Genomic DNA, 16,116 nt, shown 5'->3' with positions numbered 1-16,116 from the left:
TCTCTGCCTCTCTGCCTCTCTGCCTCTCTGCCTCTCTGCCTCTCTGCCTCTCTGCCTCTCTGCCTCTCTGCCTCTCTGCCTCTCTGCCTCTGCCTCTGCCTCTGCCTCTGCCTCTGCCTCCCAAGTGCTAGGATTAAAGGTACTGCCCGGCCCAATGTACATTATAAATTCATTAAAAAACAAAAGTAGCATTAAGGTTAACTGTCTAGGTTGACAGAGTTGTACCCAGCCTTGTGAATAAGAGAGTCCATCATTTAATAAGGGTTTCCACCAATTGGTTGGAGAAATGGCTTAAAGGTTAAGAGCATGTACATACACAGAGACATAGTTGATTAAAAAATAAAAATTGCCAGGCGCAAGCCTTTAATCCCAGTACGGAGGCAGAAGTGGGCTGTTTGGGCTGTTATCTGTGAGTTCAAGGCCACCCTGCTCTACAGAGAGAGTTCTAGGATGGCCAGGAGAAACCCTGTCTTGAAAAAGACACTAACACCAGGCAGTGGTGGTGCACACTTTAATCCCAGCACTGCAGATGCAGAGAGACAGAGGCAGGCGGATTTCTGAGTTGGAGGCCAGCCTGGTCTACAGAGTGAGTTCCAGGACAGCCAGGGCTACACAGAGAAACCCTGTCTCAAAAACAAAACAAACAAAAACAAAACAAAACAAAAAACAAACCTAATAAAATTTATCTCAAAGCATTTTAGATTCTTTAGTAGCAATTTTAAAAGTTTATTTGTGTATGTCTGTATGTGTGTGCTTGCATATATGCATCCAGGTGCCCAGAGAGGTCAGAAGAGGGCACTAGGTTCCCTGCAGTGGAGATTGTAAGCCCTATGATGTGATTTCTAGAAACCAAACTCAGGTTCTCTTCAAGAACAGCCTGTGTTCCCAACTGCTGAGCAATTTCTCCAGCTCCAATAGTAACTTTAATTAGGTTACCCAGAACATTCTTACCCTTGGAATGAGAATGAAAAATCTTTTTCAAATCCCTTGTCTCAGTCACACATGGTAGTTCATGCCCAGTAATCCCGGTGCTTGGAAGGTAGAGACAAGAGAATGAAAGGAGGTATGCAGTCGAAGAGTAGCCTGACTTACACTGTGTCGTAAAAACTAAGCAAACAAACTGAGGACTCGGATGGTTAGTTGGTAGAGTACCTGTGCTTGCTGCATGTGCTCGCCCTGAGTTTAGTTCCCATCACTTCATAAACTCTGTATAGTTGCACATGTCTTAATTGTGGCACTTGGGAGGTAGAGGCAGGAGGATGAGAAGTTTGAGGCCATCTTGACTATGTAGAGATTTTACTGCTAGCCTAAGGTAATGAGAGTCTTATGAAAAAAGCAACAAATCTCTGTCCCCAGTACTGCTGTGTCTCAGACTTTAACACTTACCTCTAGGCTCTCAAGAACTCTTTCCACTCCCAGGATTCTTAGCTCCCCAGTGTCTTTGTGGCCAAGAACAAACTCTGACTGGTTCATGTAAAAGCCAGGGATGAAAGGAATGAGGATTCTTTGCATGCCATTCTTGCCACGTTCACTGACCAGAGTTGCCCACCCATAGACTGAAGTATCTGCCACACTGAGGACCTGGCGCAGCTCCTCTGATTCCTGTCGAACCTTGATTAGGCAGACATAGACCCCTGAAAAGGAAAGACTTAGTGTAAGGCCCCCACGAAGGAAGGACCTCACCCAAGCCTCAGGAATTCACGGCCACCCAGTAACTCACAAGACACCAAACTTGATGCAATCAGCAAGAGGTATATTTCGATCAACATGTTGAGGTCAAGACCCATGACCCACACAGGGGCAGTGGGGTTTGACCCCAGGGTTTTGGAGACAGAATTTAAAGCCAAAAACCACAACTCAGGGGGGAAACTACAACCCAGAGGGAGTGAAGACGGGTTATTGAAGAGTACCTGTGGAAAGTCCCAGCCCATTATTCAGTTTGTGATAGGGTCCAAGGAACAGTCACGGGGAACATTTTATATAGGCTATTCTCTAAGAGCCTATTTGTAATTGACCATCTATCTTGTGGTCAGCCAAGTTCCTGAAACTCATGAGAGCTCATGACCAAGCTAACCTGTACTCTTAGTTCTGCTCTGCCTGCTAGGAGTTTTTGAAAAATTTTAACCCTTTCATTAGCAGGAAGGCCCAAAAGCTCTACTGAGATAAACAAGTTAGGGTAGGGAAAAAGAGTGTTATAGCATTCAGCTCTGTTACACAATTGACTGCTATGGAGAAAATACCAGAGAAAAGGAGACTGTCCTTGGGGGAAGCTGCAGCTAGACTCAAGTCAACACTCAGCAAATATTAAACAGTATGGGGGCTGGAGAAATGGCTTAGCACTTAAGATCACTGACTGCTCTTCCAGAGGTCCTGAGTTCAATTCCCAGCAACCACATGGTGGCTCACAACCACCTGTAATGGGATCCAGTGCCCTCTTCTGGTGTATCTGAAGAGAGCAGTGGTGTACTAGCATATATAAAATAAATAAATCTTAAAAAAATTAAACAGTATGGTACAAGCAGGTATAAAGTGCTGAGGAGACTAAACCTTTCTCAGAGTGATTCTGCTATTCCTCTATAGACTAGGCTGCTGGTCTAGTGCCCTGCTGTAGAGTGAAGGTACCATTCCATCTGCATCTTGTTCTGGAACTTTCTAAAGATCTATTCAGTGTCCAGCAGGTTTCTGAATGAACCTTTTAGTGCGTGTTCATTACCCATACCATTCAACCTGCGAGGGCTCAGCTCAAGAGCTCAATTGGGTTATCATCCTGCCTTCCTCCCCTTACTCCTCTCTACCTGTCTTCTGTCCCCTTCTCCCCTCCTCCACTGAGTGTACATACACACACACACACTTTGTGTGTAATACTGATCTTGGACCTGCCACATGCCTGGTGATCACTCCACCACTGAGCATTCCCAACTGCCTTTTTATTTTATTTTGAACATACTCACTAGATTGCCCAGATAAACTTGAACTCACTCTGTAGACTAGACTTCATTTTGTGATCCTTCTACCTCAGCCTTTCAGGTATTGGGATTACAGGTTTATACCACAAGGCCTAGCTAAATCTCTATTTAGCTCTTATTTTGGGTTAGTTCTTTATATCAAGCCATCTGAACGTTACCCTGTGTTTCCTCTTAATGACATTCATTTGGAATATTCAAATACTGTGCTACATGTTGAAAACTAAGCCTGGGCATGATGGTATATGCCTTTAATCTCAGCACGCAGGAAGCAAAGTCTAGTGGATCTCTGTGAGTCTAAGGCCAGGCTGGTCTACATAATATGTTTCAAGCCATTCAGGGCTACATAGTGAGACCTTGTCTCAAAAACAAACAAACAAAACAAACCAAAACAAAAAGTAAATTATATATAGTAAAACAGCATGTTTTAGGCAGCACGAATGAAAGTTTGTTGAATAGGGGATACAGCTCAGTTGGGGTTTTCCTAACATGCACAAAGCTCTAGGATTGATCCCCACCAGTGTGTAAACTGGACATGGTAGCACAGTTTACAGTCTTAGCTCTCTGGAGGTGGACCATCAGTCAGAGGTTATTTTTGTTTGAGGCCAGCCAGGGATATGTGATACCTCAAAACAAAACAAACAAATAAAAAAAAATACAACCTTTTGTTGAGTGGGTTGAGAAAGGCTCTAGAGTTTGAGAAAACACAAATATAGTTCAACAGGGGGGTGACAGGTGTAGAAACAGGACAAAAGAAAGCTCTTCCCTGCTGGACCTTACCTTTCTCCACACTGAATTCTGAATGGATGTGAAAGACTTTACTTGCTGGGATGTCTAGTAAAGTGTTGCTGAACTGCACATGACACAGCAAGAGGGTTTCAGGAAGAAGGACGGTTTCAACAGCCAAAGCTTGACTTGGTGTACAGGATCCTAAGAAGCAGATAAGAGTTAAATAACTGTTAGCATCAGGGGTTTGTAAAAGAAAATCATGGGGACTGGAAAGATAGGTCAGTGACACAGAGCACATGGTGTTCTTCCAGAGGACCTGAGTTCAGTTCCCAGCACCTGCACTGGATGTCAAAACCAGTAAACAAGGTTTTTGACATCCTTGTATGGGAACCTGCACACATGGCAGACACACATAAAAAAAATCTTTAAAAAACAAACCCAAGATGTCTTTTATCCCAGCACTCTACAGCAGAGGCCAAAGTTCAAAGCCAGATTTTTTTTTACATGGTGAGTACTAGACTAGCCTGGGTTACATAGTGAGACACTGTCTCAAAAACAAAAATAAAAAACCAAAAACCCATTAATCCAGGGTAGGAGTATGCCTCAGCAGTATAATAGAATGCTTGCTTACTTAGCATGTACAAGACCCTACCATTGATCTCCAACACCACAAAAAAAAAAAAAAAAGAATAAAATCCCAACTTTAATCCAGTCATCATTTTTAAAATCTCATGGATTTTAGTTTATACACCAAGACCAAGTCAAGGCTATAGCGCTCAGCAGTTAAGAATACTCACTGCTCTAGAGAACCCAAGTTCAGTTTATAGCACGTGTAGTGAGAATTCTAGAATTTTGGTTTCTTTAAAAAGCACAGAAATACTATAAGAAAGTGTTCTCCCAGGTGTTAATCTCAGGCCCACACCTGGAATATGGGTCTGCTTCACACCATCTGACTATGATTTGCCTTGTGCAGAGGCGTGGTTTTTCGAGCTGCAGATAGTTTCTATGATTGTGTGATGTTTGGAATGATGGGAACTTTTCAGAGGTGTATAAATGCTAGGGCCTCAAGCTGTGGAATGGGTGGGTGTTGATCATTTAGGGCAGTTGGGTTAGGTTTGTTATTAGTCATGCTTGAAGAAGAAACAAAAGGAAAGAAATTAGATTCAGAGATTTCTCCTCCTTCCTTCTTTCTCTGCTGTGTAGTGATAGAGGGTGAGACTGTGTGGAGGGGATAAAGGTGGGAAGAACCCACGAAGTGGCAAAGAGCAGCTACGAGCACCCATGTAACCCACGTGCACGTACCCACATACCGACACATGATTTAATAAAAATCCTTATAAAAATTGGAGGCAGTTTTGAAATAAGATGAATTTTTTTTGTTTTAGTTTTTGAGATAGGATCTTGCTATAGGTCAGGGTGGCCTTGAACATGCTGTAATGTTTGTGTCTTAGCTTCTCTCTCATTTTTTTTTTAAAGATTTATTTATTTATTTTATGTGAAGGCATCAAATCCAATTACAGATGGTTGTGAGCCACCATGTGGTTGCTGGGAATTGAATTCATGACCTCTGGAAGAGCAGCCAGTGCTCTTAACCCCTGAGCCATCTCTCCAGCCCCATTCTCTCTCATTTTTTAAGCTTAACAAAAATGATTTATTTTTATTTATATCTCAGTGAGAATGTCAGATTCCCTAGGGTTACAGACAGCTGTGAACTGCCATGTAAATTCTGGGAATTAAACCTAGGTCCTCTGGAAAAGTAGCCAGTGCTTTTAACTGCTGAGCCATCTCTTTAGTCCCCTAAGATTTTTTTTTTTTAATTTTATGTGCACTTGTGTTTATTTACATGTATGTCTTTATGAGAGTGTCAGAACCCTGGAGCTGGAGTTACAGACAGTTGTGAGCTGCCATGTGGCAGAGAATTGAACCTGTGTCCTCTGGAAGAGTAGCCACTGCTCTTAACCTGTAAGCCATCTCTTCAGTCCATGTATTAGCTTTTCACATGCTAGCATTACAAGTACTTGCTACTAAGCACAGTCAATAAAAGGAAACATATTAAACCAAAGGAGTAAAATGAGTGAAGGAAGATAGCAAGATGGACATAATCAGGAGGCCTGCAGAGAAACTCCTTACCTTTGAGGTTGACATTTCTGCCTGTGCTGATGAAGAGTTTGAATACAGTTGCATTGGGGGTATTGGTCAGGTAAGTTTTCAGGTCATAGCTGAATGTCAATCTTGATGATGCATTGACTACTACCTGTCAGCAAATCAAAGGAAAATCAGGTCCCTTCCCCTTCCATTGTTACCCCTCATTTATTTCAGCCAAAAGTATCTATTTCATACAAACACAAAATTGGCATTTTGAGGTATTTGAGAAACACAAAATCTGTTTACTTCTGAAAAGTTTTTATTATTATTTTATTTTGAGACAGGGTCTCATGTATCCCAGGCTAGCATTGCATCTCCCTTTATAGCCTAGGATGATTTTGAATTTCTGACCCTCCAGCCTCCACATCCCCAGTATTGGGATTTATGTGCACACCTGATTTATGTGGTGGAACTCGAACCCAGGACTTCATTTACATTGTTAGTAAAGCACTGTACCAACTGAGCTACATCCCCAGAAGAAATATTCTTATTTTGTTTTGAGACAGGGTCTTACACTGTTGCCCAGGTTGGCCTGGACCTCACTGTGTAGCCAAGGTTTTCCTTGAATTCTAGTTTCAGCAGTCTTGCCTCAACCTCCTGCATCCTCGGATTACAGTCATATAGATGCATACTCACAATGATCCATTTAAGATTTATTTTATATGGCATGTCTGTGAAAGTTAAAGGGCAACTTTTCCAGAGTTGGTTCACTCTTTCCTCCTTGGTTTAAGGCAGGGTATCTCTTGTTTCTGCTCCTAAGGAAGCATCTGGCAGACTTGCTGTCTCTGCCTCCTGTCTCACACAGGAGTGCTGGGATTACAGATGAGCAGCGCCACCTCTGCCTTTCGGCATTGGTTCTGGGTTACCTGCTAAGCTGTCTCCCAGGCCTCATGGTGATCCATCCCCTCCCCCACCAGTGCAAATATGGAATGCTTCACAAATTTGTGTGTCGTCCTTGTGCAGGGGCCATGCTAGCCCTCTCTTTTATCGATCCAACTTTAGAATATGTTCCCTGAGTCAAGCACTCATAGTGACCTCTTAGAACAGAAATCAGATTACTTATAGTTCTGGGAAGAATTCTGTTATTAATGAAAATTGCTTTTTTGTTTTGTTTTTAGGTGAGGATGGAAGCTAGGGACTTGGGCATGCTAGCGAGTGCTCTATCTCTGCAGTGTTTCCCTAAATGAACGGTTTTGGTGTCTGTTAGCAAGTGCACTTCCACCCTAGGATGTTTTTGGCATGTTCAGCCAACAAATGCACAGTCACTCCAGTCTTCTGAGCTGTGGTGCAGTTGGGTGTACCTCTCGAAACGTTTTCACGACTCCAGGGATGTCATGAAAAATTGTTGCAGTTCCTGGGCTCCTAGCCACTCCTACTCCAGTGACCGTGTCTGTCTGTACAATATTGTTGGTAGAAATCATCCACACCCCAGGCTCACCTGGGAAAAGACCAGAGAAAGTGCTTGGCTGCAATTTTTCAGTGTAAATTCATAAATCACTTTATTCAAAGTCTCAATCAGGAGGCATGTAAGATCACTCTGTTTTCAAGAATGTAGGTAGCTTTCTGAATGTCAGATTCCCCTTCCTATATCATGCAAGCAAAACAAAATCTACTTACTGCCCTCATAATAGCAGTGAACTAGTGAGGTGAACAATATAACTGATCTTAGAAAAAAGGAAAACTGCACTAAACCTTCTTTAGATCTTGCTAAGCATGAATTTGCTTTGAGCTCATATAAACAGGACAAAGGTAACAAAATGCAGATGGTCAGAGGCAGGAGGCAGGAGGCAGGAGGCAGGAGGCAGGAGGCAGGAGGCAGGAGGCAGGAGGCAGGAGGCAGGATTGCTTTATTTTGGATTAAATTGCACAGTGGCAGAAGAGGCCAAATGTTAAGTTATTCCAAAGCTTTTGGAGGTTTTTTGTTTGTTTGTTTGTTTTGTTGTTGTTCTAGCTTGCTTGTTTTTTGGTTTGTTTATTTCTAAGACAGGGTTTCTCTGTATAGCCTTGGCTGTTCTTGAACTTGGTCTTGAGACTAGGCTAGTTTTGAACTCACAGATCTGCCTGCCTCGGCCTTCTGAGCGCTGGGATTAAAGGCATATGTTATCATGTCCAGCTTTTAATTTTTTTTATTTTTTATGTGTACGTATATATATGTACTACCTGCATGTATGCCTGTGTACCACACATGGCTGGTGCCCTCAGAGATCAGAAGATTGCATTTTTGTGTGTAGTGGTATACACCTTTAATCCCAAATTCTAGCACTCAGGAAGCAGGTAACTCTCTGAGTTCGAGGCCAGCTGGTTTACAGAGCAAGTTCTAGGAGAGCTAGGACTACACAGAGAACCCTTGTCAAACAAAACAAAACAAAGCAACAGCAGCAAAAAAAAAAAAAAAAAAAAAAGAAAGAAAAAAGAAAAAAAGGCAACAGAAGATGGCAATAGATTCCCTGAAATCCCAGTTATGGATGATTGTGAGCCACCATGTGGGTGTTGGGAACCTCTCTTATTGGCTCAAGACCAAGTAAGTTCTGAGAACAAAGGAGACAGAGGGCAGGGAACAGAGGGAGAGAAAAGGGGAAAGGAAGAGGGGAAGGGATATTTTGGGGGTGGGGACAAAGAACTGCCTCTGGCTAGAGAGGAGACAGATGTGCTCCATAGACAAATGGCATCTTATAAAGGTAAACAGGAAACCCCCTGATTGGGTGATGTGTCTAATTTTAATTGGGTATGTGAATTAGGTTAACTAAAGAGGGCTTTTAATTACTGGATTTCAATACTTTGATAGCTGGACCTTTGTAGTCAGCCTTAGAAGGAGGAAGTGGCCAAATAAGGGAATAGACCTTGGTGGCTAGCTTTAGGAATATAATCTAACAGGTTTTTTGTTTTTTTTGTTTTTTGTTTTGTTTTGTTTTTAAATCAAGGCAGAAGGAATGGGAGAGAAGGGTAAGGCCTGCCAGAGTCATGTTTGCTTTGTTCAGGCTAACCAGAATCCCTTCAAACTGAACCTGGGTCCTCTGGAAGAGCAACAAATGCTCCTAACTGCTGAGACATCTCTCCACCCCATTTTCTTTTTTGAGGTAGGGTCTCATTGCATATCCTTGACTATCCTAAACTTGGTATGTAGACCAAGTTGGCCTTGAACACACAAAGATCTGTCTACCTCTGACTCCCAAATCCTGGGTTTAAAGGCATGTGCCACTACACCTGATACTTATGGATTCCTGACCCTGACATGTAGGCCTTCTGCTTTCTTATCTGTTGTAGTATGGACTTAGTATGGACTTAGTTGTCTTCCAAAATTCCAGAATGCAAAACTGAAGGGTGGTTCTGGCACGAAGCCAGCTACACAGCCTTGCTTCTGGGGTCAGCAAGGTGCTCAGCAGGGAGAGGAGCTCGCTCTGAAGCCTGACGGCCTGAGTTCATTTTCAGGACCCACATGGTGGGAGAGAAGAGAAAACTAACTTTTGAAAGTTGTCCTCTGGCCTTCAGGTGTGCATCGTGATATCTCTACCCATGCCCTACCCCCACCCATAAATGTTAAATAACATTTGCTTCACCCAATTGTAGAATTATAATTTTTATTACTGACTTTGAAGCAAGCTTAGCTCACAGGCCTAGGATTATCCACTGGTCGTTGCAGGTCCTCTCCAAGGCTGGATGATGTAACCTTGGTGATTAAAGCTACCTTTGTAACTGGCGTAAAACATGTAGTTCATGTTAGAATCAAATCCAATGTTGTCATGCTTAACCCTGCACAGTTCCCAGAAAAGAGGCTAGAGCTGGCTTTTGCTACTTTGTGGGTTCTTTTTTCCTTTTACTCCTCTGCATCTCTTTTTCCACCTTTTTAACCCCCTAACACTAGGTAGAGAAAAAAGGGTAAAGGAGAAAGGGGGCAATGTTATCATTAGACTACTTCCTGCTGATCTTCGCTGTCAGGGTATCTGATTTCTTCTTTGTGCATAACTACTTAACAAACCATGGCCAGCAGCAACCAACTAACAACCAACAACCAACAACCCCTCCTTTTGGGGCTCTAGCACTTATGTACCCTCTGAAAAGTTCCCAGAATTCTAAATGTCACACAATTGCAAAAACTATCTGCCACTGGCAAAATCACACCCTTGCTGAAGCAGACCCATATCCCACACCTGGGATACAATGAAAACGTATTCCTATAATAGTTTTGTGGTTTTCAAAGAAACCAAAATTCTCACTACAAGAGGCCAAAGCCAAAGCTCTACATCATCCAGCCAGTCAGACATGGATGGCTGAGGAACTGTATCCTGGGAAGTCACATATAACTGTTTGCCCTCTTCTTCTAGGGTGCCAGTGACTAAACAAATCAAAGTTCTACTTGGAAAACTGCTGAGAAGACAACTCCCTGTAGCTGCACAGATGTAGTCCCTCCCCCAGTTAGCCTTCCACTATGTATGCACTCTAGCACCACCCAAGGCTAGAAGGTTGTATACAATTAGGGCAGAATCACATACAACTCACTGCGAGGTACTAAAGGGTGAGGCTCCACTGACCCCCTCTATCCCTTTCTTCTATGAGGCAACATTAGCAATGAACAAGTCTAAAGTAGAAATCTCCTAGGAGTCCCAGTGCTCTGATGCAAATGATGGCTGTATGCTTAGAGAACAGGGCTCCATAGCAGATGACTTGTGGCAGTATGTACCACTTTCAGACATTCTGCCCGTAAAGCCAAAAGAATTAGCATTTCCTAGCCAAGGAGAAATTTACTTTTTAATTTTTGAATGCTAGGGACTGAACACAAGGAATAATTTTTTATCATTTTTATTGAACTTAATAGAACTTCCTTCCAATAGAAATGTTTTACAGGTCAAGATAGTTTAGGGCTAGCAAATGGTTTGGCTAGAACAGTATTAAGTGCTTTCTGTGTAAGCCTCATGACCTGACTTTGATTTCCTGAACCCCCAGTGAAGGAAGAACCAACTCCACAAAGTTGTCCTCTGTGTGCCAGGGCACATGCATACGTGCACAAACTCAGGCTCCATAACCTTACCACAGTAACCTATCAGACATTTGATTAGTCCCTGATTGTTGTCTCATAGAATAGCATATATATACTTGATTGCCAAACTAAAACCCCTTGATTTTTCTTTTATTATTATAATTTTAAGTATCTGTAGACTTTTCAATTTTGTATATGAATGTTCTGCCCACATCCACATATGTGCCTGTTTCCAATGGCAGTCAGAAGAGGGGAGTCAGAGACGCTTGTGAGCCACCATGTGGGCACTGGGAACTGAACTCAGGTCCTATGAAGAATAAGAAGTGCTCTTAATCATGGAGCTGTGTCTAGTCCAGCTTTTACTTTTTTATTTTTATTTTATTTATTTTCTAGTTTTTAGAGACAGGATTTTTTCTGTACTGGAATTCACTTTGTAGACCAGGGTGGTCGTAGAGATCCGTCTACCTTTGCCTCTTGAGTGCAGGGATCAAAGGTGTGTGCCACCATGCCTGGCACTTTTATTAATTTTAACCTAGCAGTTACTTACCTTCCTTCAGAAGCTGAGATGAACACAATGTACCCCAGATTATCTACATTATTTAATAAAAAGTTGTGTTCAGTAGGCTACTAGTGACAAGTGCTACTAGTTAATTTTTAATTGGTTATTGAGAAAAATGGTCATTCAGCTAGAATGACAAATAATGAAACACTCCAAACCATCAGATGGCTCAGGAGGCAAAGGCACTTGCCACTAACCTGAGTCCAATCCCTAGGATCCAAGTCCCCCAAGTTGTTCTTGTCCCCCCACACAAATAAAGTGTTATAAGAAACAAAATAAATAAATACTTTTTTGGGGTGCTGAAGGGCCAGGGTCTCATTATATCTCCCTAGCTAATCTGGAACTGGTCATACAGATCAGACTGGTCTCAAACTCACAGGGCTCCACCTTCCTCTGCCTCCCTAGTGCTGGGATTAACAGTGTGCACCGCCCCACCCAACAGAACTGTCTTCTGCTTGTGGTTAAGGAGACATATACCCACCATGCTGATTGACAAGCTGGGTGCTGAAGCAGATGACATCTCCAACAAAGACAAGCTTGGTGTCTGGCTCAATGGCATGTTCTACAGCAACAGGGATGTAATCTGCCATGCCAGGATGTCTTTGGTCCCAAAGCCCCACAACTGTCACCCCTTTATTCACAGCCTGGGCCATATATGTATAGTTTCTGTTTCCTGGTCCAATAAGCAGCAAGTCATCTCTGAAAGCAGACACGAAAGGCAGAAGTGTCTAAAAAGAGCAGCTGAGCATGTAATTCAGTGACAGGATGTTTGGCCAGCATGCAGAAGCCCTGGGCTGCCAGAAGAAAGCAGTTTGGTGTATATAGTGAATACCAGGCTAGCCAGAGCTGCCAAGCAAGATCCTGTCCCAAACAGATGAATAATTCCTGAAGAGAGATACTACATAGGAAGAGATTGAGAGAACCTACCATGAGTTTGTTTCAAAGTTTTTATCAATTGTCTGTGTGTGTGTGTGTGTGTGTGTGTGTGTGTGTGTGTGTGTGTGTGATGGGCACATGTATGCCATAGCCCATGTGTGGTAGTCAGGGGACAACTTTTAGGGTATGAGAGGGTATGAGTTCTGTCTTTTCACTATCTGGGACCTGGAAATTGAACTTGGGTCATCAGGCGTGGCAGCCAGTGCCTTGCTGAGCCACCTCACTAAGAGAGGGTCTCATGTAAATCAGGCTGTCCTTGATCCTGTATGTAGCTTAGGATAACCTCAAATTTCTGATCCTCCTGCCTCCACCTCCCGAACACTAGCATTATGGGTATGGCCTGTCTAAGTACTGGGATTATAGGTACACTTGGCTCTTCCTAATAAAGGTTCTTTCTTTTGTTTTTAAAGACAGGGTCTCACTATGTAGCCCCAGCGGTCCTGGAACCTGCTGTCCAAATCGGGCTGCCTTCAAGCTCAGATCTGCCTGCTTCTGCCTCCTGAATGCTGGGATTAAAGGTTTTCCACACCACATCTTGTCACAATAAAACTTCTTTGTGTTGTTTTGAGACACTTTCATATAGTATAGGCTAGCCTCAAACTCCTATGTAGTTGAGGATATCACAGAATTTCTGATCCTCCTGCCTCTATCTCTCAAGAGCTGTGCTGGGATTATGGGAGTGTCATAATATCTGGCTTGAGTCAAACTGTCTATTTTATTTTAAATAAAAGATTTATTAGGGACAACAAGAAACAATTCCTGAGTGTGAGGGGCTCCAAAGGAGGAATGCGTGAGAAGCTCTCTGATAATCCTAGGTAGTTCCTTGTGTACATTTTGTAAATTAACACTATGAGATTCAAAACCTACTTGAAACTTTCTTAATTAATAGTATTCTTTTGTTTTTGAAACATGGTCTCACTATAGAGCCCTAGGAAGCGCTGGCCTTGCTATGTAGACCAGGCTTGCCTGTCTTTGCCTCCTGAATGCTGGGAGCAAAGGCACATATCACCATGCTTGGCTGACAATATTCTCTCAAAAAAAAACTGTGATAGTGTGTGTGTGTGTGGTGTGTGGTGTGTGTGTGTGTGTGTGTGTGTGTGTGTGTGTGTAGCCACAGAGGCTGAAGAGAGCATTGGGTCCCCTGGAACTGGAGTTATGGCTGTGACTTTCCCAATGTGGGTGCCAGGGAACTGAACTTAGTTCTCAGCAAGTGTTGTAAGCACTCTGAACTGCTGAGCCATTCTTGAACTCTCTCTAGCCAATTTTGGTTTTTAGAGAGAGTTTCAGCTTGTAGTCCAGGCTGGCCTAGAACTACCTTATCTCATGGCAATCCTCCTGTGTCAGTCTTCTAAGTACTGTGGTCACGGGCATCAAACCCAGCTGGCAATACTCTGGTTCTGGCTCTGTGGATATGTGTTGCTGAGAACAAACCACTACTTTGCACATGTTAGAAGTGTTCTACCTCTAAGCTATATTTCTAGTCATCTCTCAGCCTCATGCACCTTAAAACAGGGTCATACTCTGTAGCCCACATTGGACTAAAACTCATTGCTATGCATGGAGCCCATGCTTGCTCTGCTTGCTTTAAATCAGAGATTTTCCACTTCACATTCCTTATTCCAGGGATTCCACGCATGTATTACCACACATGGCTCATTATTTTCATTCTGAGAAAAGAAATTGAGGTCAGATTCCAAGTTCAGAGTGTAAGAAAAGTCTGCTGAAACTGCCGCAGAACACTGAGTTAACTTGTAAGGTTTCTACCACAGTGCCAACCACGCCCCTTTGACCATCATACCTGTTCAGAGCCATATAAAGCCGAGTATTATGGGTGTGAAATTTTTCTCCAATGTTATTATAAAACTCAACAATAAAGGTGAGAGACATGCCCAAAGGAAAGGCTGACAAGGTTCTTCCTTGTGCTGTGTATAGCTTGGGGTAGCTGCTCAATCGAAGGTAAGTCACTGGTGCTACCTGTGGGAGACAAAACCCACTAGTACAGAGAATGCCACTGGACAGGAGCTGCTGTCACACTAGAATCTATAATCAAGACTGTGAGCCTTGAGGGTGTGTGTGGCATGTGTGTGGAGAGCAGAGGACAACTGTCTGGTGTTGGTCCCTGCCTTCCTATCTTGACCAGGCCTCCTGACTGCCATTTAAGCCAGGCTAGCAGTCCCTTGAGCTTCTGGAGTTTCTCTGGGCCGTGCCTCTCACTTCTTGTAAGCCCACTGGGATTACTGACACTTGCATCTGGCTCTTCTATGGGTTCTGGGGATCTGAACTCAGGCTTGCATGAGTGCTGTTACCCACTGAGCCATCTCCCTAGCCCCAGTATTCCTTTGTAGGAAAGAGCTTTTGATTAGACATGCTTGTGGTGAAAGGAAATATGATGGCACAGGGAATGGTGGCTTCATTATTTAAGCTGGCAGGTGAAGAGAGGCTGGAGTGGGCCTGGTCTACTCTCTGCAGAGTGCTTGGGGCTTATTACTACATGACTGCATATCAGAAGTACAGTAGAATTTTCCATAGTAGGAAAGCTAGATTACAGTAAGAGAAAAACAATCTGATCCAAGTTTGTTACTTTCTAGCTTTATGTAGTAAAAGGAGGCACTGCAGACAGCAGGACTAAATATGGGCTGGAATACAGCCCGGATCTAGTACTCAAAAGACTGGTGTTGCGTTAACACGCCTCTGGGACCTCTTCTACATTTGATCTGCGCCAGGAGGCCAAGAAGTATTCTTCGGCCTCTTTTCACTCTAAAAATTTTAATTCTATAGAGAAGTCAAACATTCATATATTTTTTGAGATATAGTCTCACTCTGTAGCCCATGCTGGCCTTGAATATGCAACAGTCCTTGTGCCTCAGCTTGCTGAGTGCTAGGATTAAAGTCATGTGCCACCACACCCAGCATCAAACACAGACTCTAACTGAAGCACTTTTGTGCTCTGTTCTCACCCATCTCTGCAAATCTTCGAGGTGAATCCCTTCCATCAAGGGCGTGAAGGCCTGTGTTAATGTGATGCTCCGAAGCCACGTCAGGCTCCGCTCTGACACGCTCGTCTGTCTTCCAGGGGAGCGCTTAATTCTCAGGAGAGGACACTACTCCTAGGCCATGGCATTCCATCTACTTAGTTTTAGAGGTGTTGGAATCAGACTCTAAGCAAGCTCCTGAATGCTAGGCAAGGACTCTGGTACTAAGCTATACCACAGACCCCATTATTTTATTGATTTAGTCCCTGACTCGCCTGGACTCCAGTTACGGTTGTCTGATTGACTCCAAAAGGTTCTATGGAAGTGACTTCCAATACTGCAGTACCCGCAATGGATCCAGATCTCAGGAGGCCTTCACCGTCTTCTTCAATGACAGAGGAATTCGGGAAACACTTGAGAACACGGGAACTCACAAAGGCTGCCCCTTCTCTAGAAGACAAACAGAGCAAGGAGGCACTCTCGGGAGCCCTGTGTGATCGGAGGGAAGCAGGTGAAGCCTGACTAGACTAAGGTGAGTGTGTTGGCTCACCTGTACTTCCACACTGACAAGAGGATCGCCATGCCTATTACGGGAACCCGGACATAGAGTGAACTCTAGGCTAGCATGGGCTATATGGGAAAAACCCCATCTCAGAAAACTAAAAACTTAAAAAATAAACAGTACAGAGAGAGCAGCACATCAGCTCATAAAACAACACACACATGTATATAAAAACAAAAGAAAAACAAATAATTGAAAACCTCCAACAGGGCATGGTAGTCTTTAATCCCAGCACTTGGGAAGCAGAGGCAAGTGGATCTCTGTGAATTTGAGGC

At 43.3% G+C, this 16,116-nt stretch overlaps 1 protein-coding gene and 1 non-coding gene across 2 annotated transcripts in view; both read right to left on the bottom strand.

Annotated features, from left to right (window-relative positions):
- Window positions 1-16,116, bottom strand: part of Nup210l (nucleoporin 210 like) — a 107,761-nt gene that overhangs the window by 6,537 nt on the left and 85,108 nt on the right. Inside the window, exons 30-36 of the mRNA XM_034499743.2 lie at window positions 15,555-15,729; window positions 14,106-14,281; window positions 11,853-12,070; window positions 7,139-7,275; window positions 5,823-5,946; window positions 3,744-3,893; window positions 1,387-1,634 (exon numbers count right to left, since the gene is read on the bottom strand). Coding sequence (XP_034355634.1) covers window positions 1,387-1,634; window positions 3,744-3,893; window positions 5,823-5,946; window positions 7,139-7,275; window positions 11,853-12,070; window positions 14,106-14,281; window positions 15,555-15,729 — 1,228 coding nt within the window. The remainder of the gene's footprint in view (window positions 1-1,386; window positions 1,635-3,743; window positions 3,894-5,822; window positions 5,947-7,138; window positions 7,276-11,852; window positions 12,071-14,105; window positions 14,282-15,554; window positions 15,730-16,116) is intronic.
- LOC117707929 (U6 spliceosomal RNA) lies at window positions 6,756-6,862 on the bottom strand. Its single transcript, XR_004606674.1, has one exon. It is a non-coding gene; the product is annotated as a U6 spliceosomal RNA (small nuclear RNA).

The sequence above is a fragment of the Arvicanthis niloticus genome, chromosome 4 (assembly GCF_011762505.2).
Source record: "Arvicanthis niloticus isolate mArvNil1 chromosome 4, mArvNil1.pat.X, whole genome shotgun sequence".
Lineage (NCBI taxonomy): Eukaryota > Metazoa > Chordata > Mammalia > Rodentia > Muridae > Arvicanthis > Arvicanthis niloticus.
The sequence above is the reverse complement of the archived record's forward strand: the minus strand, read 5'-3'. Positions and strand labels throughout refer to the sequence as shown.